The 19,983-nt window shown below is 47.5% G+C and overlaps 4 protein-coding genes; all 4 read left to right on the top strand.

Moving 5' to 3' along the window:
* GSTUM_00005754001 (uncharacterized protein) lies at window positions 1–2,244 on the top strand (the record flags this gene model as incomplete). XM_002837816.2 has 6 exons in its annotated part: window positions 1–66; window positions 130–252; window positions 314–448; window positions 560–655; window positions 707–1,268; window positions 1,323–2,244. The coding sequence occupies 6 exons, from the start codon at window positions 1–3 to the stop codon at window positions 2,180–2,182; spliced, it is 1,842 nt and encodes a 613-aa protein (XP_002837862.1). The 3' UTR covers window positions 2,183–2,244.
* Window positions 2,245–2,407: 163 nt separating this feature from the next.
* On the top strand, window positions 2,408–2,679 carry GSTUM_00005753001 (uncharacterized protein; the record flags this gene model as incomplete). XM_002837815.2 has 1 exon in its annotated part: window positions 2,408–2,679. One exon carries the CDS (start codon window positions 2,408–2,410, stop codon window positions 2,525–2,527), a length of 120 nt encoding a protein of 39 aa, XP_002837861.1. The 3' UTR covers window positions 2,528–2,679.
* Window positions 2,680–9,159: 6,480 nt separating this feature from the next.
* Window positions 9,160–12,044, top strand: GSTUM_00005751001 (uncharacterized protein). XM_002837814.2 has 3 exons: window positions 9,160–9,686; window positions 9,739–11,325; window positions 11,387–12,044. The coding sequence occupies exons 2-3, from the start codon at window positions 10,452–10,454 to the stop codon at window positions 11,959–11,961; spliced, it is 1,449 nt and encodes a 482-aa protein (XP_002837860.1). The 5' UTR covers window positions 9,160–9,686; window positions 9,739–10,451; the 3' UTR covers window positions 11,962–12,044.
* Window positions 12,045–16,929: 4,885 nt separating this feature from the next.
* Window positions 16,930–19,334, top strand: GSTUM_00005750001 (uncharacterized protein; the record flags this gene model as incomplete). Its single annotated transcript, XM_002837813.1, has 7 exons — window positions 16,930–17,291; window positions 17,344–17,737; window positions 17,796–18,098; window positions 18,144–18,288; window positions 18,342–18,556; window positions 18,607–18,977; window positions 19,031–19,334. 7 exons carry the CDS (start codon window positions 16,930–16,932, stop codon window positions 19,332–19,334), a joined length of 2,094 nt encoding a protein of 697 aa, XP_002837859.1.
* Window positions 19,335–19,983: the final 649 nt, after the last annotated feature.

The raw sequence follows: 19,983 nt of genomic DNA, 5'->3' as shown, positions 1-19,983 counted from the left end.
ATGGAGAGAATCGTGACACTCGACAAAGCGATAAATGCGATAAAGACGGCTGCTGAGGAGATTCCCGTAATACTCACTTCTTTATCCCTCATTTTTTCCCAAAAGCTGACATGATGCGGGAACCTTGAGGCGGACGACTTTATTTCTTACTCTACTATTCTCGATGTTCACCTTTCATACGCCCACGATGCCTTCTCTCAGGATGAGCAGCACAGGCTGTTGGAGGTTTTGGGGGATATTTTAGAGACCCATGTTTGCTAATTTTTTCCTGACGTGGACGGTCGGAGTAGATGTTAACGAAGCTGGCGAATAGGAAGATCTAGCTCGTGAGATCTCTTGGGATTTGATCTCCGTCTTATTGCCCTTCCTCGAATCGCTGTCTCCGGCAACCGTTCAGTTGACCGAATCACATATTGCGTTCGCAGCGGAAAAAGGAAATCCCCGGGAGGTATTTATCAAGATTGTCGAGTCGCTATCTGCGATCAACTGGTCACCACCCCGTGCTGAGGATGAAGACGAATATGGCGATGATGATGGCGGTGATGATGACGAGGAAGAGGGTGGAGAGGTAGGGGAGACTGAAGACAAGTTGAGGAAAGAAACTACCCGAAATGCGCTGAGGAAATTCCATGCCTTGTTATCCGCCTTGTCGATTGTTCACCCGAGAATATTTACCAAATTTCCCTCGAGGTTTTTATCCACGCAGTTGACAACTCTGTTGGGAGTTTTTACGAAAGCTGTACAATGTCTTGACAGACAGGCTGTTGACGGGGTCTTGAGGGGGTTGCTAGAGTTTGCCGAGCTCGTTAAACCCGCCCTAGCGGCGCCGCGGAAGCAGAGCATAGTCAAGGGCGAGCGACCTCCGTTACCCCCACGCGTCCCGACAAACAGTACAAACCCCTCCCTTGCGCCGACCTCCGCCGATGGGGATGCTCCGGCCAAAGAACCTGAGGGGGATTCTCCGGAAACTACTCTCCAGGCCCGTCTTTTGCAGTCGTTCCTGTCACATCTCCTGGAGATCTACCTTTTACGCACCCGGGATATCACAGGGAGGGGATTGGTTGTGGGGTGGGCAGGACAGTATGACTCTGAGGTTGTGAGAAAGGGCAAAAGTGAAGTTCCCGGCGGGAAGACCCCAATCGACGATGAAAGAGCTGAGAGGGCGGTGCAACGGGATGTTAAGGCTCTCACGGAGGATATCGAGGGACTATGTGAGGCGTTGGGCCTAAGGGCAGATGAACTTATGAAGATTTGTGAAAGCCACCAAGGTAGGGGTTAGATTGCTACCGATAATCATGCTATTTTAGGGCTAATTGTCTCAGAGCCAGAATCACCCACTGATGAGGACCAAGAAGACCCAGCACCGCCCTCGTCAGCCGAGGACATACCTCTTTCTAAAACGGGGGCTCTATTTCTCTTAGCGCAACGGCTCGCCCATTATCCCCTCTCGTCCCTCAGCATATTCCCCAACCATTCGGACATATCCCAGAACTTTCTCGTCAACGGTTCCGGTCAGCACCAGCCCGCTGTCGTTGATGCAGTACTCTTCCTCGGCGCCCTCGCTCTCCACCAGGGCGGAGGCCTCGGCAATGCGCCAGAGTTAGACGACTTCCTACTTTACCTCCAAACCTTCGCTGCTATTTCTGCTACCTCCTCTTCCCCACAGGCACGCTTTCTCGCCCATTATCATGTGTCAACGTGCATAAGCAAGCACCCGGACGAGGCTGCCCGATTAGCCTACATCAAAGATACCCTAGAGCACTGCCCATTCGAAACGCTCAAGGCTGCGGTGGTCGGCATTCTTAAGGACGAAATCCAATCTGCTTCTCTATCAACACCACCAAAACCAAACTCAATCTTTGCATCCCCGGTTTGTCTAGAAGAACTATTTAACGTGCTTTTCCTGGAGGTGGAGATTGGCGATTTTGATGATTTTAAGAATTACTATCCGACGCTCGTGGCGACGGCGAATCTTTACTACTTTCTTGTTCTTTCGCCCGTGTGTAGAGAGAAATTGGGAGTTGGGAAGAGGGAGTTTGCGGAGAGGGTTGAGGAGAAATTTCTCACGTCGGTTGGAAAGGCGGTCGAGGGGATTAGTCCTGAAGGTGGGGGGATGGAGACCGATATTCTAAAGGATGTCATTGAGAGGATCCGAGAGAAGGTCAAGGAGGTTTGTGTTTAGCTAGTTCTATGTGTTAACCGTGATCTTCCTCCGAGAGTGGAACGTGGAAAGTTTAATCTTTGGCTTTTTCTCTCTCTACGTGTTTGTGCTAGGGGTGGCGGGTATATCAGGCGCGGGGTGGGGTGGGGGGAGTGTAATTCGGCATGTGCTGCTATCGTGCGATATCTTTATCATTCCGGTTGCTGTCAGGTTACTGTCAAAGCTGGATTCAACTGTAGATGGTGAATGCCCCCCTTTTTTCTACGATGTTCTGTCCTATGCGCCGTACCAGCGGTTTGTGAAATGTGGAGTCGATCTCCGTTGCTTGTTAGGGGCATGTTGGTCGTTCAGGCAATTGGTGTTTGAAGCTTATGGCAATGAAATTTCTCGGTGGGGGGGTAATCTATCGCGCAAGTGAATGTTGAAATGGTACGATATAAGGTTTTCGTGGGCACTTGCTGCTGCGCGATGTCCGAAGTTAATGTTCTGTACTACATGAAATACTTGATTTCTACTCTCGTACCTTTTCGCAAGAGCGTTTTTCACGGAATATCACTCGAACTTATGACCCGCTTCTACATGATGCAGAATTAAGTAGAAACAGGGAAGAAACTCTATTTCCACGAGCATCACAGGTGCTCAGAAAGAAAGGCTAATTGTATCTCGCCATTTATACTTCCGCCCTTCTAAAAAAAAAATACAAACGCAGGATTTGGCCATCGTTCGAGCGTTCTTTTTTTTTTTTTTTTAGTTCTGGCAGGTAACAAAATTGGATGTTGTCATTTTGATTAACAGTCCGGGTACTGTCACCGGCGGGGCCCTCCCCGTACGGCTCACATATCAATTACCGGTTGCGAATGGGACTTCCGTGGTTCACCGGAACTCCCCCCGGGAGGTATAAAAGCTAGCCATACCAATCCGTCTATCCCTCCTCCATACAGCCGCCACTACTCCCACAAGTTCTAGAAAAGCGGTCAGACAATAGGGAAAAGCCTATTCTGAAAACACCTATCGAAACATGATCCCCTCCCTCCCCGTCAGCACCACCACCACGACCGCCACCACCGCCGCCGCAACTGCTGCACCCACGGGTGGGAAAGACCCCGTCGCTGAAAAAGGTGAGCCGGCTGATACTAGTATCCCCACCCACGCGCCCATCCCTTCCTGAGCCGAAATTCGAATAGTGTGGATATGTGAATTACTAAATATCATACGGAGTTAGAGATTTGGTATATGTGCGTTATTTCTTAGGGCTTGACTGTCCTAGGAGTGGAAGGTGGGGTTATAAGTTGGGTAGTTTTTGATTTATCTTTGGTTTTGGGGGTATTGTAGTGATGTATGAATGTGCAATGATTACATGAAGGTTTTGTAGCGGTTGTGGTAGGGGTGTTGTGTTTCCTTCTTCCTCCTCGCTTGGCAGATGGGGGAACATGTAATTTTCTTGCTTGGGGTTTTCTTTCTTTCTTTCTCGGGGATGGGCGAATCGATTGGGGTGGAAATCCTAGGGTGTCTTCTATGGCCTGCATCGTGGCGGGGGGGGGGGAGGGAATTGATTAGTGGAGGTTTTGTTATCGAAATATATCCTATTTCGAAAAAGCTGTGATATGATACGGAGTTCCCAGGGTGCAGGTCAGGAGTTCTAACCTTGTCGACATTTGGCGGAGCGTCGTTGGGAAGATTGGGAGCCCGTGTTCGTTGGTAGGACTACCGCAGAAGTGTTGAGACAATTATACCCTTACTGGCCCACCCAACAATCTGGGAAATCTTGGCGTATAGCGGCTTCTGGAGATTTTGGACATTTTTTGTGGAGGGGGCATCAAATGCCGTGGCGGTAGGTATAGCAAAAATATCCTTCCCCCATAGTGGTTAGTACAGTACACACACAGCTACCCCGATTTCTCATGGGGACCATCTCAATCTCTCTCTACCTTTCACTCTCCCGCACTACCATAGAATAGTAGAATTTTCGATGGGAGAAAGCTATTGCAGGAATGTGCTCTCCATTAATGTCTGCGTGGAGATCTGCGGTTCTAAGATCCTGCTAGATATCACTGCCGGCTGGTCGGTCTGCTGCCCTATATTTCAGGTTCCCGGAGTCACGGTGTATTCCACCATGCCGCGATGGCTCCTCGGAGTATCCGTTTGACACCGGCGTCGCTGAACTTGCTTCTACAAATTGCAGAGAGAGGGTTTATCACTTCTGTCAAAATAATGGATAATGAGGTCAATGTGGTGAGGTTGAGGACTCGTGGATATTGTAAATATCCCCCTAGCGTTGAAGCGGCGAAGAGCGTGTGTATGAGCCAGGGAGTTTCCCAAACCTTTAGTTTCACCTCCCTTTGATATCGCATGCTGTCATGCTGGAGAGGGACACCTGCACACGCGATCGAGTGACAGGCTATGACGGGGTCACCCCGGAGTGACGGGAGATGCGGTTGGAGCGCTGCATAAGGTGGTTCGAGAAAAGTGGGGGAAGCGAAGGATTTGGCGATAGATTTATCAACTAGCCTGCCCCCTCATTCTGGACCTTGTCGCTGGTCTTTTGCGTGAATGGTGATGGTTTTTGGTCATGGCTGGTTGATAATGGGTGGCTTACTGGAATAAACCTTTCCCCCCTTCGGCTATGGGCTGGCTTGTCTCCCCTAAGAGTGAATCCAGGAACGGAGCGTTGGGCGGGATGAAGGCTCAACTTCCCGGAATTTATCCTTTTGGATGGGCGACTCCTTGCAGAGGTGGATTTCTTGATATCCTGATCTCGGTCACCGGTAGCGCTACTAGCCCCGCATGTTCGCTCTTGTGAGTTTTTTTAGCGGCGCTTTGGCTTGCGGGACGGTACTAATTATTGGGGGTTCAACAGCGGTCTTTTGGTGAAGAGGTATAGAAGAGGTATAGTGGGTGAGATCCACGGAGCTTGTTATAAACAGATGCCGGATGGGTGTGACAATTTTTTTAGTCCCGAAGCGATCCTATAATCTCGAAAACTATATTGAGCTCTTCCCGAACACTCTCGAATCACCTATTTCACTCACGGGGGAGGGGAGGTATCTGCTGGCCCTATATAGCATGGCTTGCAACGTGGAGAGCTTGCATACCGCCGCCGAGACAGAACCTGGGATCGGAATCAATGAGGAGCGCGATAGATGGATAGGGCGAGATTGCCTTGAGCTCCAGAATCCTTTCCTGCGCTTTCCGCCTTGTTAGCTAGCATGATGGAGCGCGAGTTTCTTTGTGCTTTGTTCCAACCTTTATATGGCTTCCATTGGAGTCCCGGTTGGAAACGTGGGATGTTATAATGATCCCGATTCCTCCTAATCGTTCGGCTATTTCTTCGCGTGCCTTTCTTTGTTGCCTCATAATTTGGGGTGTCCGGGAAAGCGTGAGGGTGGAGTAGTCGGGGGAGCTGACTGGGGATCTACCATGGTGTGTTACCGGTTGGGCAGGGGGCGACTTCTGATAGGAAATAACTCACTGAGATGAACACCTTGAACTAAATGAGCTCAGGCATTTGTTGGATTAGTGTCCCCTTAGGTACATTGGTTTTTTGACCGAGGTTAGTAATATATTGGCATCTTGACTGATCATAAACTTCAGTCGCATCAATGGCTAGCGAGATATTGAAGATTCGGAGTAAAAGAATTTGTAGATAGGTTCCGCTCACAAGAGTCAGAATGAGCGAGTAAGTTAATTTAGCCGCGATCCTGTATCCTCATCAAAGCAACTGGGTCTGCCGTAACTTCCGTGATCCTGATCATTATCGCATAAGTACCCTTATCGGAGATACCTAAGCAGTAATATAGTGCGCATGACTCTCACATCAGTGCGAAGAGACAGGGTATGAGAGGCAGACAGCCAAAATGAAGCAACATTTGGCCGCCTTGTCCTTCCCACTCTCAGAATGTAAATAGATGTCATTCAATCCTTCCACTCCATTCATATTCCATCTCCACCTCTATCCTCCACTTACCACACTATAACACATACTATTCCTTCCCATGACACGACAAGAAACATAATTACATTCTGTTATTATGTAACACTGTCCTGTGTTACAGGTTTAATCTCTCTTCCTTCTTTCTCCTCCGAGGGGGCCTACTGGGATCATAAAATTCCCATCCTATGTGAGATCAATTTAGGATCCACATATTGTTTATGACTACTAAAAACTTCTGTAGGTAAGTATTACACCTTATTACCAGCACCTTGGTTTTCAGGATATAATACTAAGAACAAGAAACTTAAAAGTTTTTTGGTAAAAATCTACCAAAAATGCTGGCACTAGTATACAATACTAGTGTTAACAGCAATACTACTAAAGTTCTTTCATGCAAGAACTTTCAAATATATCAGGTAAAATATCTCTCCTGTTATAACAGTTTTGTATAAATTTAAATACATTATCTAATTTTTTCACAGCATGATAGCCTGATACAGTATTGTGAGGTTGGCTGTTATATCAACCTCACAACATCTCAATACACCGCAACCTCCTCAATAGAGGCTTGCTCAGATAATATATTCTTAATATTATCTGTTGATTTCATCCCTTATATTGAGAAATAGTACTACTAAGGTAATGAAGTTTTTACTCTAGTAATTTAACTGGTTACTAAAGAGTAAATAGGTACTTGTTTCAACATATGAGATCAGACTCAACTTCTCTGTATTTAGAGTATCTGATACTCTAAAGACAAATATTTGAATTGAAATATGAGATCTGGTAAGTTTCCTACTTAAATAATTAAAGTTAGGCAAAGAAGATATAATAACAACTTGATTTAAATAGAGTTAAGAGATATTGTATCTCTTAAGACTGCATCTCTATAGCAGTTTAGAGATGATTACTTCACAGGGGAGTCAGGTTGTACACTACAGTCTAGCCTGACTCCCCTGTGAGTATTTATGAGTATATCCTTATATTTTCTTACAACATTATAGATATCAAGCAGGCAGGTGCTTACTGGCCCTACAATAAGCCATGGTGGTTGCTTGCTTGATATTATTACATCTGACTATTGGTAAGTTTTTTTCACAAGTGAATACATTTATCAGTCAAATTATTAATATTGAATTAGCTTTTTAAAGCAACAGGTGTATTTTTAACACAACACCTCTCTTCCTCCTCTACCACAATACCCCTGAGTACCTCCATGTTAGGTGCTGGATTGGATCCAGTATATTATAAACAATATACCTGGTTTAGATTTGACCATTGGTCCCATAGGGGACTTAAATAGCCAAGGACCTGTTTGACAAAAATTAGGTAAGTACTCTTTTTATCCATCTTTAGTCCAGAGTTTGTACTAATAGCCTACAAGCTACTATTAGAATAATTACTATAATATGTTAGAGTTGGTTAGAAGGATAATTCATACATGGTCATGTATTTTTTTTTTTTAAGCTTTAATTTATTATAAGAATTAAGTTATAAAATCAACTATTTACATGTTGGAAATATACTGGTAGTGGGCGGGACTGGACCATTCTTTAAGTCATCGTACTGCTGAATAATTAGATAAACTTTTAGTTTATGATACTAATTTCCAATCTGTAGTTTGTTGGACTGTAACTAATTCTTCCAAATCAGTAAACATGTGCTATCGGTTGGGTCTTTTGGGTATTCCCGGCCAATTTACATATATTAGATTATCAGAATACCGACACTCTCCCCTCTCCTAACTTCCGACTGGTAGTGTGATAGGACTCCGCTCTGAAAGTGTAATACAAATGAAATCTTAGTTTTCACAAGTAGAAATATTTACTTGTAGAAATCGTTGTGATGACTTGATATGCTACAAGTAATATGTACAACCCACCTCCTCCAATTCTCACCTACCCACCCTGGATCCCTGGACCCTTCTTCCTGCATCAACAACGACTCTCTTCTCCAATCACACACACCATGTCCCAGCCCTCTGATATTATATATCCACTAATTAACGAGAAAGGCGCGTGCGCAAAATTGCCATGCCTCCATATTAATCTCCTCCTTATCTAATTGTTTCAGTTTTGGGAAACTTACACCTGTTAATCGGAACGCCCACCAACTTGAAACTTGGTGCGGTCGTCATAGTATCATACCAGCGATAGTAATAATAACAGGATTCGTAGCTTTAATATGTGAAGTGTAGATTAGAGCAAGGTTCCGGAGGTGTTTCGGGAGTATTTGCAGTCGAGTGGATCTGGTCTTTGGAGCTAGTAGGTATGTAAAGCGTACGAGTACTTATAAGTTGGAGGACTTCAGTAATCAGTGGAGTGGAAAGGTATCTACTGGCATGCCCAGGCTGCGCATTTGCCACTAGGAAACAATGCAGGAAGAGCAATATGCGCGGGGGGTACAGTCACTGCATGAGACAACAATAGTACCAAGAACCGCCCGGGAATAATAGCTACAGAGAGGAGTGTTCCGCGGATATTGTTCCTGAGTAGTATTTTGGCTGAGGTTTTCGATCGTTTGCGAGATGCCAGTGCTCTTAGTAGCGGCGCCACAATCGCTATAAGACTCTTTCTGCCGGTATGAAGCCAACAACTGTGTTGTTGGAATATCTGCACCAGGACGTAAAAGTATGCAGCAGTGGAATGCGCCAGTCTTGAAAGGGTTTCTTTTGCCTTCCTGTTCTTCTTTCCCTTTCTTTAACTTTCATCAGACCAATCGGGCGAATATCTCAACACTCAATACAATCACTTTATTCTCCTCTCCTTGTACCTCTTATCCTAATAGTGTAAAACCTCTGATCCGACCGTTTACCAGAATTTTCAACATGTAAATTTACTCGAGTATTATAATTTTTTTTCCGTTTCGAATGCTAACTTATGATTTCGTTTGTCTGGGATAGGGTTACTACCAACCTGCTTCCCCTAACCCTTAGCAAATATTACTTCCCGCGTCTGCGCACACCCGCATAAAATCCCAAACCTGACTTTCCGAACGCTCACGCCTTCTCTGACTGTCGCCGAAATGTCAACAAAAACACCTCCTTGCCCCTCCTCATCTAGCCTAACAAAATCCTACATTATCCATGCCTCGCACCTCCTCCTCCCAACAGCCCCGTCCCTCTCCGCTACCCTTCTCTCAACCTCACCCGCCGCCCAATCCACACCCGGAATATCCAGCGTATGCAAGTCCTGCAGTGTGATACTGATACCTGGTTGGAACGCACACGTGCGTACCCTCCCGCGCGGCAAGGAGAAGAGAAAGGAAGCCACGGCGTCGAGGACTACAGTGGTGGTGTGGGAGTGTCAGAGTTGTGGAGGTGAGAACCGGTCGGAGGTTGTGAAGCCGAAGGTCAAGCGGAGGAAGAGCAAGGAAGCTGGTGGGGTAAAGAAGGCTGAGGTGGGAGGGGGGGGAGAAAAGCAGGTGGGTAGGGGCGGGAATCAGGGGAGTAAAGCTAGGGCGAAGAAGAGGAAGGTGGGCTCGCTGGCGGATGCGCTTGCGAAGCAGAGGAAGGGTGATGGAGGTGGTGCTGGAGCTGGAGTAGGAGGGTTTGGTTTGGATTTGATGGATTTAATGAAAATGGAGTAGTATTTGGTAGTAATTCGGCTCTTTCAATGGAGTGAGGTATTGAGTTGATGAGATTTAGTTGATTCCTGCTAAGAAATTTTGTCTCTGATCCCTGTCGGCCTTGTGACAATGACATGATACTCTATCACGCATACACCAGAGTGGGTATTACCAGAGTGAGTATTTCTCGTCATCTGGTCGCTCTTGCTTTCGTCAACTCTTTCTTACTATTGCTAGAATTTCGAGTTACCCTACCGGTCTTGGAGTAAGACTTGGTGAAACTTGTCGCTTGAGAAAGGCAACCAGAAGGCTATTATTTCGGCGTCTTGCATGGCGATATATATGCTTAACACAGAACCCCGGCGATACCAGGATACTAAATTCGATTGAACCCGACTCAGTGCGCTTCTCACCTAGTCGCCTCATCACAGCATCATCTATAATCATCAACTGTCTTAAGTTACCTTCCCAGCACCACGCCTGGAAACTCCCCTCCAACCATCGCCACCTCTCCATCACACGCCCAATCGTCCCCCCCGCACCAATACAGCCCGAAATTCCCGGCTGACTGTTCGTATGATGTTTCGATTCTCAGGCACCGGACGTCATGGCGATCTATCAGTCACAGCATGCGCGCGGCAGCCCCGCATGACCCAGTGTGACTAGAACACCCGCCCACCAATCACGCGCGAAACCGTGCAATAGCGGTCGAGAAACTCCCTAAAACTTGGAAACATTCCACCACCATGAGGGTCCAGGAAATACCACATTATATGCAAGACATCTTTTAAAATGCCCATAGCAAGTGGTTCAACGCCAACCTGTAGCACGAGCACGCAGGGCGCTGAGCCAGAGGAGCCCTTTCGTCCGGGTGTTATTCGGAGTTTGAGCTACAGGTCTACGACTCGGTCGCCTAGGGGTCCATTTCCGCCTGGAGCGGCAAGCACGGTGGGAGGAGGAGGAGCCGGGGCGGCCGATTCACAGGCTACCATTACACTCGCGAACGTTCATGCTGTTTCTACTGGGGGTTCCGGCTCGCAGCATGCTTCGAGCACGAACCCGAGTCCGGTTCCGAGTCTGAGTAGTGCTGGTAGCGTAGGTGTGCCGGTGGCTACACCCGGACTTGGAGTCAATGCCGGGACGAGTATGAGTCTAAGCTCGAGCCCGAGTTTCAACACCGGCAGACACACAACCCTCGTTCCAGGAGACGAAGAACCCCGCACCCAACCCGGGGACCACGCCGACCACCACTCCCACCACTGCCACCACTCACACCTCCACCCTCACCACCACTCTCACCATCACCACTGCCATGACACAAAATCCAGTCTCCACAACACAACTGCAAGTAGCTTTTCTTGGTCCACCTCTAACCATGAGCCGGATCCGCATTATGAGAGATTAGTATTCGACTACCGCGTCATCGCACAGTCCATGCACGCGTACAGACACATTTCGATATTCCGGCGGTTTGGGAGACTATCCATGGCAAATCTACTATACTACCAGCACGAGCTCACAGAGATCGAGCATGCACTTGGAGGCGTTGATAGGGAGGAAACAAGGTGGATGCATACCGGAAGCGAGAGTGAGAATGTCGGGATAGAGTTAAAAGAGACGAGGTTTAAACTCATGAGGAGGTTAAGAGAGACTCTCAAAAACTACTGTACCCCAACCCCGCATCTCCCGACCGCCCTCACATATTATGATACTAACGCAAAACAAAGATGAAGCCCTACTCCTCCAAGAACAAATCTTCACCTCCCTAGACCCACCCCGCGCCGCAGATAGCAACCTCCTATCCGCATTGGAAGACCCCAGCACCCCACCCCTAACCCTTGTCGACCCCTTCGGCAAGAACACTGACGACCTCGTCGCGCTGGGCCTCGGCGGGCGCGACTCCCTGGAAAAACTGGTAGGTAGGATTATCCCACAGATATTCCCGCACCGGAACCCCTCCGTCGAGGACGTGCGCGAGCGGAATATGTCGCAGCGCGACATAGCATCTATATTCTCCCCATTCACCAGGAGAATCACGAGGATGGTGATTGCCCTTGCCACGGCACTGCTGATGCTAGGGCCTATGATTATCCTGCAGTTCCTGACGAGCGACCCGTGGAAGCTGGTTTGTATCAGTGTTTTCACGATAGCGTTGGCGGTGCTGGTCGCGCTGGGGACGCGGGGCCGAGGGGAGGCGATTGTAATGGTTATTGCGGCGTATTCGGCCGTGCTTGTTGTGTTTGTCCAGGGGAATGGGGGGTGTGGCGAAGGGGGGAGTTGCGGTGGACGGGGAGCAGCATAGACACAAGGGTGCAGGTGGTCCTCACTCTTTCATGTTTGGGCTACAGAGTTTTTCTGTCTATATTTTTTTTTTTCCTTGCATCGTGACGCTTGGTGTTGGTTCACTCTAATCTATAATACTCTCATCTCCTTGAACTGCTGCACGTATGATATATGTTGGCTGCCGGTTCACCACCACCTCAGCCCGCTCCATAATATAATATCGTCCAACGAGTACGGTACTGCGCGGGCACCAACCAAGGTGGGCGTTCCCTACCAACTCACCTTGCGGGGCCACAGATCCAACACTCTTAGTTAGACTCCTAGACACCAAAATCCGCAAAAAAAAACCGGGCATCCCATACCACCGTTCCAGACATATTCCCGTCTTTTGCATACCCATACCCTACGGTATTCCAAGCCATAACGAGCCTACACCCAATACTAGCCACGATTCGAATCGCAACCGAGGCTCAACCAATCACTTTGCCCAGGCTCGCGGATAGATAGTGGTGATAGATAGTGGCGGCGTGGAATACCTTTCCTCACGACACAAAAGGTACAAACCGTTCCAGGCACCAATAAATTCGGCTTGGTGATTGTACTCGTATGTGGGTCTGTCAGGTGTGGCGCTCGCGGCTTATTCCCCGCCGGGGAATATCTAGACCATTTTCCGGGAAATTACCGGTAATTGACGTCCGGGGGGAGGGGGGTGTTCCCATGCTCGTGTGAGAAGGTTTGACGCACTTTTGATGGCTATCTGTCTACGTGAGAATTGTTTTCTCTATTGAAGTGGGAGATCATCGTCCGCTCTCGTCCAAGACTGCGATTCTCATGGAGTAGTGGGTGATGTACGGGGTTTACAGTGGGGGAATATTTTCCTGGTAAGGTGCTCCGCTGGCTTTTACTCTAGGGTCCTGGGGTCGTGTAGCGGGTATCATAAATTGGGAGTGGAGCAGCGAGTACGAGTAGAGGGTTTGGGATGACGAGACGGATCGTGGGTGGTATTTCCATGATTTAGGGGTAAAATTAGAAAAATATATCGGAGAGTGGGCGAAGGAAATTAGAGGGGTAGAATCGGAGAGTAGGATTAGGTGATTTCGGTTTCTGAATTTTATTTTGGGTTATTAATAAACTTATCATGGTATCATACTTGTAATCCCAACAATTCTTGACGACAGTCTTTAGTGTGTGGTATTGTACAGTACAGTACGGTACTGCACTTGCATCATAGAGATGTAGTAGACTAAGGGACTGTATGGAGCGGCGTTTAAGGTATGATAGCTTCAGTAGTTATTAGGGAATGGGTTATATAAGTAGGCTTCAGCCATGATTGGTCAGTTTAGAAGTTTGGTTGCCAAACCGCGGTTTGGAGCTACAGTGAACGCCCCCCTAGAAGTTCCGGACATTTTTGGTTTGAGCGGCTGCCTGGGATGGAGCAATCCGGAACCTACCTCACGAAGCAGCTATCATACCGGTATGTGAGAGGAATCTAAATTTGTTTCTAGAAGGGCTCGAGAGTGAGTAAGTAGGGGTCCCTAGAGCTCCCTGGGCGGTAGCCAACCTTCGAGGTACGAGTGCGGCCGATTGGTATATTTGTCATATGAGTCTGATGGAAAGGTTTTGGTGAGAAAGCCTCGCCAAAAACCTCTTATCAGACCCATGCGACAAATATATCTATCGGCCGCACCCGTACTCGAGTACTGTACCACTACTGGACCTGAATTGTCTCTGCCGGGCATTTATTTTCCTGCTCCCGCGTGGGGAAGGCACTGCAATTAACCCAACACTGATCCACCCTGTATTCATGTTATTAAAAGTTTGGAAATTCCATGAGCCTCACTCGGGTAAGATACTTGGGACCTACGTGCCCTTCACCGTACCACAATTGTTCGTGGAACCTGTATCTTTCTTATGCGGACCATTTTGGTGCTTTTCGTACTGTTCCAGCTTCCTTCAATATTTGGCTGGTTGCACCGCTACTCCACCGGCCATGGTCACGAGACGTACAAGTATCATTAGACACGGGCTAAGTTAAGCCATACTATGACGCTTAGATCATTTGGATATCATACATGTATGATACCAGAGACTAAGATCTTAGCACCTATTGTTCCGGTCGCTGCGCTAGACGAAAATAACCGCGCTTGTCCACTCTCTCTCGGGTCCCAATTACTGGGCAGGGATCGGTGAATTAAGGTTTAGTTACCACGGGAACTAGGATTTTCTGCGGGAGTTAATCCCGAGCTGTAAATAGTTTGATTTGACAGGGGGGTAGGTTCGTAGAGGTGAGCATGTTCCAGTGGAAGCGGAAGAGGGAAATTTTTGGGCGTCGGTTTCTTCGGGTCATTGTTCCCCGAGTCACTTGGGGGCGGTGTATCGTCGGAGTCTTCTTCTTGTGTAACTTGACTGGGGGACCCTGGGGGTGCGCATTCTGCAGATCAAGGGAATCGCTGGGTGGGTGGTGTTAAGGTACAAGCGGCCAGGTCCCCTGGGGCTAACACATGGGGTGAAGACTTGCATTGCTCCCGACGCTAGGAAATTGGGTGCCGTTGAGGGAGGGATTGGGACTTTGTTAATGTCCAGCACTTATGGAAATTTAGGTAGGACGACTTCCAAGCTAGGGAAGCCGTCCCTTCTGGCTCACATCTAGGTAAGGTACGGTAGTAAACTGTACCTAGTTTAGAACTTGCCAGGCCAGCAGTGGTTGCAGGGTGAACCTGGTGTCTCGCCATGTGCAATGGGCCCTTTGAACCGTACAGTAGTCCAGTACAGTACACATCCTAGATCTGAACCGGCTTGGCGAGACTCCTAGAGACAAGGAGTTGGTACCTGTAGGCTGCGGAGTGCGTGACTAAAGCGCAACCACATCCTGCTGAGTTAGCGTAGATCGGAGAGTAAAGTATTATACTGCGATGTAGGGACTATTTTTAACGGCCTTCAGAAGAGATCGCCAGTATTTAACATTTGATGATAGGTCGATGACTCTGTGGAGCGTTCGGTGCTAGGCTAATGCCGATATACGAAGCTCGAAGCGAGGGACAATATTGTAGTGCTGAATTTTGGATAATGGGAAGAATCCTGTGTTGTTTGAGGGAGCTATCAGCCAATGATCGCCCTATAAGGGGTGTATGTAAAAATTCTCTCCATGAGGATACTCGCTCGGTTGTCCGGTTGGGGGGTGCGCTTCACTCCTCACCCCTGAGCGGGTGGCACCGAGAAATGGCTTATAGAACGGGCGTATCAGGGAGGCGGGGAATGGTCGTGAATGTCGGGTGAGGGTGTAAAACCGATTGGCATAAAGAGATTCTATCTCGTCGGATCTGATCCCTTGTGCCCGGTTGTGGGTTGCCAGTGTTGCTATCCTAACTGAGAGTTTGTGATAAACACACTCTAGGGGAACATGCTCTAATATACTGAGTTGTTAGATATCTCAACACGCCGCCTTAATATTGTCGAATTCGAGTGATGGATGATGACCACAATATGACCCATCCCGCCCTGGATGAATAAGTCGGGTCTGACTGGAGATTTTTGAGGCCTTGTGTGGAGTGAATTGATTCGTCGCGGCTAACATCCCTTAGATCTGTTGTACTCGGTACCTGGAGGCTTATTCTCATCGGGAGGCCTGGCGTGACATTGGGTTTCCCTCTTTTCCAGTCCTTCCTTCACCACCCTCTAAACTAATAGATACCACAAGCCTCAAATATTCCTGTCACAATTTGGTGTTATTCTGCATGCACGAAGCTATTATGTTGTGATTGAGTAAACTCTGGGTTACTGTTTTTAGTTTTATGCTCGGGGCAGGTGAGTTCCTTCGTAATATTTTTTTGGTAGTAAGAATACCATTGCAGCGGGTGGATGGGGGTATGGTAGGTTCGTCACTCGTATCGAATGTCTGATTTGCTTGGGCAGAGGAGGTGTTTCTTTCTCTTGATTGGGTTATGTCATTTTCTTTCCATCTGTAGGAATTCCTTCTATGGGTTTTCCCAATTTCTTAATCTCACTCATAGTGATAAAAATGGTACGGTACAAATAGGAGACACTTCCTCCGGGGGTTGGCGGCAAAATTTCCTTCTTTCTGAGACTCTGAGACGTCGCCCTTGCTCTGCTGTTAACTTAAACTAATAGGAATTTGTGCCCCTTCGTAGGTGTTTTGTGGGAGAACTACTGACCGTTAAAAACTCACGACATTCTTCCGGTCCAATATGAGGGGAAAGATGCTATCAGCTGCAGCTTTGCTAGTAAACTCGGTAGCTATAGCTTCGGCGGGCCCTATTTCCACACACCCGGTGCTATCTCAGTCTTCTCAACCAATTTCCATAATGACGACAATCGAGGAGAAAATTCAAATGTTAGTATCAAAATTGGTTCTCCCATTAATCTTCCAAAATCTCTTCTAACAGCTTTTTTGTAGCCCATCTCATCTAGAAACAACGTTAGAAATTAGGACCGCCACCACAAGTGCGGATGGGCATGGAGGGCATCCCGCTCTTGCGCCTCTACCTCCTGCTGTTACATTTACAGCTAGTGCGCTTGAGGAGGTACCTACCAAGATATACCTGACCACCGAGATTATCAGAGAAACCGGCATCCCGTTTTCAAAGGCCACTATACCTAGAAGCAAACCAAGGAAATCATTGCTTCGGTACCGGAAGCTACTCAGCTATACCCTTAGAGTTGGGGGAGCACCAAAGAGAAAGATACGAACATACTGGGAGAGGGTACTCCAAGAAGGTGGGACCTCACAATGGTCTTATCTAGATTTATTCCCACCAATCTCAACCCGGTCCCCAGCCGTAAGATTCCCGGTAATGCATGGACACGCCGAGAATGCCACACATGTTGTTAGAGGGAGGTCAAGTACCATCCACACAAATGTGCGTCAGCCGATACCATTGCATTGCTACTGACCATGAACTAATTCGGTGTTTTGCAGAAATTCTATACGAACTTCTTTCTTGGACACCGCCACCAGCCCATATTCCCCATGCCATATAACCTTGCATGGATGAATGGAACCCGAAAAGGTCTTTTGGGATTGGCAGCTGACACTATTGATCTTACCAAAAGGAAGTTCGGTCCAAAAAACGGGCCTGGTGGTGCTGTCGAATTCTATTCCAACGCTTTCAACCCGAGAATCATCCTTGGTTCAACGGAACTTAGAAAGGGTGTTTCGGATATTAGAGTCTTTGATCCTGCTGGCCAAAGTGCGAGGGTTCGCATATACGCTGACGCGAACGGATATAATACTGGTATTCCGGACGAAGGAAATGCCACGAAGATAATCGACATACCGATTTGCAATGGCATGGGGTTCGTGAGTGCAGAGTATCATGAATTGACTCCAGTGTATGTGTCAGACTCCCTATTGCCCATGGACTCCGCGTTAACTATGTACTAGTATATCTTCTATCGTGGCCGTTGAAGATATTAGGCAGCTGCCGTCGGGCAACGAATTGATTACGAAGTATATTATACGCTTCGCAGATGATGCCGACTCCTGGCTCGTGTACGCCCACCACCGCTCTATCGAAGAGGCCAAATCTACCCCTTTCCGTCTCCAATCTGTAGGAACCACTCGTCTAGAAGCACGATATCTTTTCACCGGTTTGTTGCAAGTGGCCCATCTGTCACTGGATAATCGGGGACACGCAGGGAGGGAGGCCCTCCTCGACTACACTACCGGAAGCTATTGTGCCGGAGTAGAAATCAATGCACAAATTACTGGGCCCTATGCCGATAGCGGAGAATATCAGATGCGATTCAAGCGTGCTGGCCAGCGAAAATCACCTCTTGTAAGTATATGTTTCCTATTTGTTCAATACTAGCCGAGTTCCTGCTAACTGGGTGAAGTTGATGTATGCTTTGCCACATCACGTCAAGACATTTCACAACTCCACAGTGGCAAATATTCACAGAGTTTTTAAACTTCCGAGCCCAGCCAATGGCATGATGTATGGAGTCATTGCTGATACATGGCGGTTGAAAGTTGAGTCATTGCCTGTGGAGATTGGCTGGCTTCCACTCGGACAAGAAGGGTGTGCATCTTTCCCCCCCGATGTTCTCCAACAGATCCATACAGTTGCTCGAATTGAAGTGGGACAGAATCTCACTTTGCAAACACATGCCAACCCGAGCATGTACTTTTCAGGAAAGGTATGAATTTTCCTACCTCATTTAAAACTCCACTGATTTCATTAGGCATATGCGAAATACGCGTTTCTTTGTTACTCAACTCTGCATGTTTTAAAGGACCCTGGCCTCACACGACTTTGCCTTTCTAGGCTCAAGAATGACTTTGCATTGTTCGCTGAAAATAGGCAGAAAAATAAAATGGTCTATGATAGTGAGTTGTCATATGACCCCCGTGCATTCAGAAGTTTTCTCACCACTCTCTAGCCACGTGGGGAGGGATTGTTTCCATCCGGGCTTTTGAGGGAGCAGAACCAAGCGGAGATATAGATTTCGGAAACTATCTCTATAATGACCACCATTTCCACTATTCTTACCACATCCAAGCTGCAGCTTTAATCGTCCAACTCGATAAAGATCTTGGTAATTCTAATACTTGGTTCCGGGGGAACCGTGAATGGGTGAACAGCCTGCTCCGAGACGTGTGTTCAACTTATTGATATTTTGATGTTTCGATATTGACTGGGCACAGTACGCCAATCCGTCCAAAGAAGACCGATATTTCCCTGTATTTCGTAACTTTGATTGGTACCATGGTCATTCGTGGGCAAGGGGACTCTTGAGCTGTGGGGATTCGAAAGACGAGGAGTCCTCTTCCGAGGATTTGAATTCATTATACGCACAGAAGCTCTGGGGAATTGCCATCGACGATCGGTCGATGATCGCCCGTGCTAATTTGATGCTCGGAATTCTCAAGGTATCCACCAATGAGTACATGCTTATGTCGAAGGGAAATCAGAATCATCCGAAGGAGTTCGTGGGCAACCTAGTGACTGGTATTCTGGCTGAAAGTAAGGCCGACCACAAAACTTACTTTGGATCGTATAAGGAATATATCCAAGGGTAAGTTACCCCCAAGGATCGTTGCTTGATGGTCACTTCTAATCCAACCCAAGCATCCATATGATTCCAGTGACTGCTATGTCACCATATATCCGCTCTGCCGAGTTTTGCGAACTTGAGTACCAGACCTATTTCTCCAAGGGTCTACACTACGGTAAATCAGGAGCGGACAAAGTCTGGGCCGGAATAATTGAAGCCAATCGGGCGATATTTGACCCTAAACGTTCCTGGGAGTTTTTCAACAGCCGGGTCTTTGATGACACTATGATCGATGGCGGGACAAGTAGGACCTGGTTCATGATCCTATCGGCTGGTATGGGAGGATTAAACATAAACGAGACCTGCCACATTAAATGACACTCTTGTCTGTTAGGTTGCTGGGAGAACTGGTTTGTATTGGGGGGGGGGGTTGCAGTTGCTCTCTTACTGGCTATTCCTTCTTGTTATGGGTACCATGCGTTTGGGGGAGTATGGTGCTTCGGGCGAATTGAGAGTCTTAGACATCATATGGGATGGGATTCCATCTGGTTTAGTTTATCTTGCCGTTGGATTTGGCTCTAGCACTCACAGGTCGTCACTCGATGGCCTTTCGGACTGAGAAAGGGAGGAACAAAACTTCGGACATATCCTGTGGGCCTAAAATGGCTTTTGGCTTTATGCCGCGTACCACGTTTCCTATATTGTATAGTGTAGAGAGGATATTTGGATTTTGTGGGAGTTATTATGTTTTTTTCCTCTTAGTTAGGTGGTTCCACCGAGGTTGGTTATTTCAAAATTCAAGTGGGCCTTTTTTTAACATTCTCCCCCACCTGGCCCTTGATCGCACTCCTAATACTTAATCCTATAATACTTGATTCTATGATAAGTTTTTGGAACTTGTGGTATTTCTTTTTGGTGGACACTGACCGAATTGATCTCTTGGCTGTTAGTTCTGGCTTCAGATCGCTTGATACGGGCTCTGGGACAGATCCGGGAGGGTTTGCCTCGCTGTTTATTTGAGTAAGGG

Source organism: Tuber melanosporum (genome assembly GCF_000151645.1).
Source record: "Tuber melanosporum whole genome shotgun sequence assembly, scaffold_20, strain Mel28".
Lineage (NCBI taxonomy): Eukaryota > Fungi > Ascomycota > Pezizomycetes > Pezizales > Tuberaceae > Tuber > Tuber melanosporum.
This window is presented reverse-complemented; position numbering and strand designations above follow the sequence as displayed.